General features: G+C 34.3%; 1 protein-coding gene across 3 annotated transcripts; it reads right to left on the reverse strand.

The window, feature by feature from the left end:
- Positions 1-3924: 3924 nt before the first annotated feature.
- Positions 3925-6248, reverse strand: LOC109078179 (anaphase-promoting complex subunit 16). 3 transcript variants are annotated; one of them, XM_019093486.2, is made up of 4 exons: positions 6144-6248; positions 5479-5627; positions 5125-5199; positions 3925-4287 (listed from the first exon to the last, which is right to left on the reverse strand). In XM_019093486.2, exons 2-4 carry the CDS (start codon positions 5618-5620, stop codon positions 4178-4180), a joined length of 327 nt encoding a protein of 108 aa, XP_018949031.1. In that variant the 5' UTR covers positions 5621-5627; positions 6144-6248; the 3' UTR covers positions 3925-4177. The 3 variants fall into 3 exon arrangements, with proteins under 3 accessions (XP_018949031.1, XP_018949033.1, XP_018949032.1); XM_019093488.2 differs by having other exon boundaries at positions 6148-6190; XM_019093487.2 differs by lacking the exon at positions 6144-6248 and adding an exon at positions 6086-6110.
- Between the last annotated feature and the right edge of the window lie 2124 nt (positions 6249-8372).

Raw genomic sequence — 8372 nt, forward strand, 5'->3', positions numbered from 1 at the left:
ATTCTGACTTTACCTGTGATTCTGACATTATATCTCGCAATTCTGACTTTACGTCTCACTACTGACTTTACGTCTCACAATTCTGACTTTACATCTCACTATACCGACTTTATGTTTCACAATTCTGGCTTTTTAAGTCTCACTATACCGACTTTACGTCTCACTATACTGACTTTATGTTTCACTATACTGACATTACATCTCGTGATTCTGAATTTACACTTCACAATTCCGACTTAACGTCTCACTATACTGACTTTATGTCTCACAATTCTGACTTTACGTCTCACTATACTGACTTTATGTCTCACAATTCTGACTTTACGTCTAACGATTCTGACTTTATCTCTAACAATTCTGATTTTACGTCTCAGAATTCTGACTTTACGTCTCATAATTCTGACTTTACGTCTCACTATACCGACTTTACGTCTCACTATACTGACTTTACGTCTCACAATTCTGACTTTTTGCGTCTCACTATACCGACTTTACGTCTCACTATACTGACTTTACGTCTCACAATTCTGGCTTTTTAAGTCTCACTATACTGACTTTACGTCTCACAATTCTGACTTTACGTCTCACAATTGTGACTTTACGTCTCACTATACTGACTTTACGTCTCACAATTCTGACTTTACGTCTCACTATACCGAGTTTACGTCTCACAATTCTGACTTTACGTCTCACTATACCGACTTTACGTCTCACAATTCTGACTTTACGTCTCACTATACTGATTTTACGTCTCACAATTCTGACTTTACGTCTAACAATTCTGATTTTACGTCTCACAATTCTGATTTTACATCTCACAATTCTGACTTTACGTCTAACAATTCTGACTTTACGTCTCACTATACCGAGTTTACGTCTCACTATACTGACTTTACGTCTCACAATTCTGACTTTACGTCTCACTATACTGACTTTACGTCTCACAATTCTGACTTTACGTCTCACTATACTGACTTTACGTCTCACTATACTGACTTTACGTCTCACTATACTATATGAGACTATGTCTTGTTATTGACTTTTCATCTCACAATCTGACTTTACATCTTGCAATTTATTTATTATTCTCTATATCAGTGGTTCTCAATCCTGGTCCTGGAGAACCCCCACACTGCACGTTTTTGGTGTCTCTCTTATCTCTCACACACATTTGAGGTCTTGGAGACTTCACTCAATGAGCTGATGAGTTGAATCGGGTGTGTTTGAATAGGGAGACATCTAAAATGTGCAGTGTTGGGGGTTCTCCATAACCAGGATTGGGAACCACTGCTCTATATAATCATGTATGTGATGAATAAAATAAAAATCTTGAATCTTGAATTCTGACTTTACATCCATAGGTTTATATATTTCCATGTAGCAGACACACAAATAGTGTCATAAGTAATGTTTGTTCAATCTTTAATGCTCATGCACAGTATTATAGAGATGTGGTTACTTTGAGGAAAAGCTTACTCCTCAGTATTTATCTGTAACTAGGTTGTGAGTTTAATACTAAAACATTGTGAACTGGAGGGTGATTAAAACCGCAACAACAGGTTGCTTTGGATCAAACGCATGTTGAGTTTACAGCCGTATAATGATCCTTATGACTTCTACGAAATGCTGCAATAATTGCTGGAAGGTTTCCTGGTTAAAACTTAAAGCTGTTGTCCATTTGAATGAAAGACTTTGACCACTTCAACTGTGAATAATAAACCGTTTCTTCAGCACAAAGAATTAAGCAACCAAAGCAAATAAGGTTTCGAAAGATCAAGAAATCTATTACGTGAAGCTCTCTCAGACTGACTGAAGTTTCACTAGCTGGACTTATATTTAAGTTCATGCACACATTCCTATGCATATAATGCAATGGAGGTTTGTTGGACGTAAGCCAAACTTCACAGATGTACTTCAGCAGGACAAACAGTTCCCTCCGAATGTAGGAGGAACCACAGAACAACAAAGACACGTGTTCCCCGTCCAGGAACAAAACATACCGTTCCACTTTATTTACATCTCGCAGAGGCGCCTATATTTTATGGCCATTAAGTGAATGACTCAAATGATGCCATGAAATCTACAACAGTCTGTTATTCTACTTAGAAAAGAGCAATGTTTATGCAATTTGCAAATCTGAATATAAAAATATGTTCAACTCATATTTCACAACAAAATCAATATTTTGCATAAAAAGAAGCCTATTTGAAAGACCATAAGGATTTTCTTTTAAAACCCATTTCACATATATTATTTAAAATGTGTTTATATTATATTATATTATTACTAATTAACTCATACTAAATACAAACATATATATATATATAGTATTTCAAAAGCTTTGAAAAAGTAATCTTCATGAAATTTTTTTAATTCCAATATATCTCAGTAGTCATACATTTTCCATTTTGTCCATTCCCATTTCATGCAAAATATAATTTCTTGTTTCTTTCTTTTTGCTGTGACATACATCTTTCATGAGCTCCACCCTGTGTTTCCAGCATTCCTAGCAGTTGAGTTAGAAATGCCATTTTTTTTGTTGAATATGTTGAATACAGAAGTAGACAATCAATATCTCAGCTAGAACAGAACAGAACAGAACGTTCAGTACTTTCATTCAGAAACATCTCTGCGGCCTGCTTCGATAAAGGCTGATAAACATCTACTGTTCAGTGGTTCATCAAGCATCTGCAGGAGCTCAAAGCAATGTTTACACAAGGCTCACATTGCATTGCTTTCCCTTTCCCACTCAAGTTTAAACATGAAAATTAACTTTTATTCTTATTGTTTCCACATAACAGCAGTTATTTTAGGTGATGAACAGGATAGCTTTGACTGAGTGTTGTGCTTGTTTTTCTGTAGGAGCTTCAGCTCAAGGACAAAGACTGAGGCTCGTATTTTTTATCTCCACACAGCTGTCCGTCGATCGGTTGGTTTGTCCTTCCCCTCTCTGTGTTCCTGCAGGACCGTGTGCCACACGTCTGTCTCCGAAACAAACCCTCAGCCACTGTTTTAGCCAAACAGAGTTTCTCACACACATGCTCAGTTCACTAAATAATAACTAGAGAAAACACACACTGACTAAAGTCACTGAAAAACACTTTTGTACTGGTAAGAATGTAAATATGACACATTTTTGCTTTTTGCAAATGACTTACACTTTGAATAACAAAATGCATTGACAGGCGCATGGCTTGAACTTTCTGAGAGATTTGAACATGGCACGTTAATAATCGAAAATTCAGGAAGCAGAGCAAGTTGTTTAATTTTTGTTTACAAAAAAAAAAAAAAAACATTATAATAAAATAAAAGTAAATGAAGCAACCAAATAAAAATACAATAAAATAAAAAACTAATAAATAAAACAAAATAAAAATAACCCAATAAAAATAGGATTTTATGTATTTGAATTGCATATAATATTTAGTTTTAACATTAATTTATTAACATAATGTGATGCATCTTTGTCAGTCAGATTTCTGTAATAGTACTAATAAACTCAATGTGTTTTAAATACAAAATAGATATATTTATTTATTATAAATGTTTCAATCAATGCATTTTAACTAAGTGAATATTGCTTGTTCCACAGCTATTCATATTTAAATCATGTTCATACCTTTAACTGAATAAATGCAATTGTTGTTGCAGACAACGTATTTATGCAATTTTGAATACATGTATTTTGATTTAGTTTTTTATATAAAATCAAATAGATTTCTGACAAATCACACATCGCACTACATTAACTAGTTAATTAATTTTAAAACTGTATAATCCAATATGCAATTCAAACACATACATTTTATTTATTTATTGAGCACACTAAGAACGTAAATTAAATCAATACAGATTTAATGTTAAACTTTATGTAGATTTTAATGCACCTGTGATCATTTAAATGAATTCATGCAACATTATGAATTGTGCTTAAAAAGGCTTTTATTGTTCATACATGTATTTTTTTTTAAATATATTTTAAAGTGTTCCTAAAGCTGTATCCAAAAACATAAAGCATATTTACACACATGATCACAAACACTCAATGTTGAAGATTATAAACCAAAACAACAAACACCTACAGTCCATTCATAAGAACTTCAGCTCATTCAAGACGGGGAAAAACCAATGAATATGTTTACAAGCGGAGAAACTGATCCGTCTGTTCTGAATGCAGTCATGAGGTCGTGAATCCCAGGAGCTGCTCGATGGGTTTATATTTCCACTCGTCCGCCTCCAGCTGCTCCACCAGTCCGGCCAGACGCTCCATCCGTGACACCTGCTGATCTGAGATCAGAGACAATCCACATCAACCATCGGTGAAGCTCAAATTCTCATTCAAACTCTAACACGCACAGAACTTTAAAGGAATGTGTCACCCAAAAATGAAAATGTGCTGTATATGTATTTTCCCTCAGTTCATGATTGTGTTTCTTCATCAAGTTTGTAGAAATGTAGCACTGCATCAGTGTCTCAGCAATGGATGCTCTGCAGTGAATGGGTGCCGTCAGAATGAGAGTCCTAACAGCTGATAAAAACATCACAATAATCCACAAGTAATCCACAGCACTCCAGTCCATCAGTGAACATCTGGAGAAGACAAAAGATGAAACACATCCAGCATTAAGATGTTTTTAACTCAAATACATAGAGTCTATAATCCATAATAACACTTCCTCCAGTGAAAAAGTGTGAATCAGGAGAGAAATCTGCACAGATCAAGCACCGTTTAAACAGCTCTAAACTAATATGTGTCTGGATTTTGATGTGAGAGACAACAGGAGATGCACTTTTTCACTGGAGGAAGTGTTATTATGAATTATGGACTCTATGGTATTTTATTTAAAAACATCTTAATGCTGGATGTGTTTCAGCTTTTGTCTTCTCCAGATGTTCACTGATGGACTGGAGTACTGTGGATTACTTGTGGATTATTGTGATGTTTTTATCAGCTGTTTGGACTCTCATTCTGACGGCACCCATTCACTGCAGAGCATCCATTGCTGAGACACTGATGCAATGACACATTTCTACAAACCTGATGAAGAAACACACTCATCCTGATCTCAGATGATCTGAGTGTGAACTAAATCGTTGTGTTTTTTCAGTTTTATTTGAACTCACCATGTTTAACCTGCTTCAGTGTGGATGCAACTTGATAGCTGAACACAGACTCGCATAAAAATCGATCAGATCCATCTGAGGAGAAAGGCAAATGTACACATGCAGTAGATCAGCACTGTGAAAATCCTGTGTAACGAACACACTCTCGTTAACGAACAGACGGGAATGACCCCTCGTAAACACCCAGGTTCTAAGAAACCACGCTCAGATTCAAAAAGGATTTCACAAACAAGCGAAGGACCTAAACAGGGAAAAATAACAGTTCCATAACAGGCTTATGTTTCATTCTTGAGCTTCAGAGGGACATAAACAGTATTGAGCGGTGCTACAGAGAGAGGGACGCGGCGCACACACCCTCCATCATCTCTCCGGCTCCTTTCGGATAGGTGTACAGCACTTTCCTGGGCGGGATGAGCTCAGAGGCGCTGAAGCCGGACCCGGTCACCGAGCTGCCGCTGACTCCTCCGGCCGAGGACGAGGACGAAGACGCTGCCATTCACAGTCTGTTCAGATCACACAAAAACTACATTAAAACACAAGAACATGCCAGAAACTACAGTTCTGCTTCAGTTTATACAAGACTAGAGATTACAGATTAATTCAGTCTATGCCACTGTTTGGGCAAAACCTGCTTTTCTCATACACATTGTTGGTTCTTTTAATTTCTAAACAGAGAAAATTGTATAAAAATTCTACGTATTTGTAATATTTACAAAAACATTTGCACTTGTAGAAATCATTATATAACAGCCTAACGAAAAACACTATACACACACAGAACAATCAGAGAGACACAGAATACAACATGTCATTATATTAATCTTTTAAACTGAGATTTTAATTAAAAATATAACAAATGAAATGGTATTGACAATTTTAACTCCCAAAAGCTGGACTCGTAAGAGCGATAATTGTGCGCCATTATCACACTTATTTACAGTTTAAAGATTAATATACATACACAAGGATTTAAAGAAAGTTAAATATGTGTTAAAATCGTAGTATTTGTTGTTGATAACCTGCGTCACCCGAAGCCGCCGCCGCTGTTTCTTCACCAGTTTGTATGGCAAGCCAAAAGGTTCAGAAGTTTGAACTGATCGGACGTCGGCGCGCCACCTAACGTCGCGGCGTAAAGAGGCCAACGTGATGTGAGGCACATTATTCTTATTTCATTTTTAATTAATTGTATTTTTTGGACTTTGGGAATTATTATTATACATAATGTTACGAATTTTCAAACTGTAACAAAAGTATTTATTAAATACGAAATAGTAAATGTTAATAGACGTATGAAAGTTTATTAAAAGTACAATATAATTCACTTCTCTATTATTTAAATGCTTAGTACATATTTAAATATGATATACATGAAATATATTTCATTATAACATGTTAAGAAATATATCATGTATATTTGTTTCCTCTCGGCTGAGGACTTTTAAGCGTGACGCTGAAAGCGGAAGTGAGCGTGAAGTGGAGTCTCGTCTTCCGTCCGCAGTTTCATGCAAACAAACAACATCTCGAAGGTAGGAAGAGTAATTTTATGTTCTGTTTTGTTTCTCGTGGGTTCTGAGTTGTTTCTCCCTCATTTATGACACACAATTCTGACTTTATTTCAGTTCCAAGGTTATGTTTTGCAGTTTTCATCTCGTACTTCTGACTTTCTCTCTTTATAACCAAATTCTCCCTTCATTTTTCATAAGTTTATATTGCACAATTTAGAGTCAAAATCTCACAATTCAGACATTTTTCTCACAATTTAGAGTTTATATTCAATCTCTCTTATTTTCTTAGAATTGCAAGTTTATATTTTCAGGTTTATAATACACAATGTTTACATTATTTCTAGCAATTTATAGTTTATATTCCAAAATTTTTGCATAAAAAAAAACACAATTCTGAGTTTTATCTAACAATCACATGTTTAAATCTCACAATACTGACTTTTTCCAGAAATTGCAAGTTTACATCCTGCAATTATTACTTTTTTCTCTGAATTCTGGACCTGTCTGTATCACAAAATGCATATTTCCTTCAAGAAATGTTTTGGTATGTTCTATTTTGTGTTCATATTAATGCACAAAATCACATATTGCATTCACAAAATTAACATTTAAGTCAGAACTGCAAATATTGTGTGTGTGTGTGTGTGTGCGTGTGCGTGTGCGTGCGTGTGCGTGTGCGTGTGCGTGTGTGTGTGTTTTAGTTCTTCAACTTAAATGTAAGACAAAAATTAGAAATGTTGCCTTGACGATAAAATGAAATGTTTAAGTACAAAAAATATCAAAACTTAATTTTTTAAAAAAAAACTAATTAAAGCTGAAAAGAAATATATATATATATCAAAAATCAAAAGTTGTCTTTGGCAGCTAACTGAAATTTAAAACAAGAGAACTTTAAATTTAATACATTTACGCTTTCATCAAAAATATTTGCATTTTATTTTATTTAACTAAAATTAGTTTTAATTCTAGTTTAATTATGAGAAATTATGTTGTACACTTGATTTTTGTTTTCTAAACTCTCTTTAGCTTTCAGTTTTTAGTAATTTTTCTACTTAATTTATTTTCTTAGGCAGAATTTCTAATTTTTGTTTTACATTTTAGATTAGTTTTAACTAATGTTTTAGATAAATTGCAGATTTATTTTAATTAAAATAGTTTTAATTTTTAGTTTCAGTACTAGTAATCTTGTTATGTGTGTTTGTTATTTTTATTAGGTTTGTGAGATTGTTGGATTAGGAGATATTGCAAATACATTTTTGTTTTCCATTTATTTTAATTAACGAAAATGTTTAATAGTTTTAATTTAAGTGTTAGCAATTTTACTGTACATTTATTTTACATATTTATACTTTTTTTTATATGTCTATTTGGTTTAAATTTTTTTAGTTTTAGTAATTTTTGTACTTGTTTAAGCATGAAACTAATGGGACAGACTGTCAGGAATGGCATAAACATGTTTATCATTGTTGTGAGCGTCACACAAAGCTCTCATTCAGCTGCTCTGGGCAGGAGCTGGACCTGCTAGCGTCCATCCGTCAACAGTTCTGACCGCTGTTTGTAATTTAGCAGCTGAGTAATGTTATTCAGAGCCTGCTGATCACATCTCATTATGTCTGAAATACAGACTCTAACCTGATCTGTGTTTCTCTCAGCGGAGGATAAAGACCCATCGCTGAAGACCCAGAAGCTTTTAATGCCAAACACATCTTACGGGTGACAAAATGTTCCAAAAGATTTCTATTT

Source organism: Cyprinus carpio, chromosome B12, assembly GCF_018340385.1.
Source record: "Cyprinus carpio isolate SPL01 chromosome B12, ASM1834038v1, whole genome shotgun sequence".
Classification (NCBI taxonomy): Eukaryota; Metazoa; Chordata; class Actinopteri; order Cypriniformes; family Cyprinidae; genus Cyprinus; species Cyprinus carpio.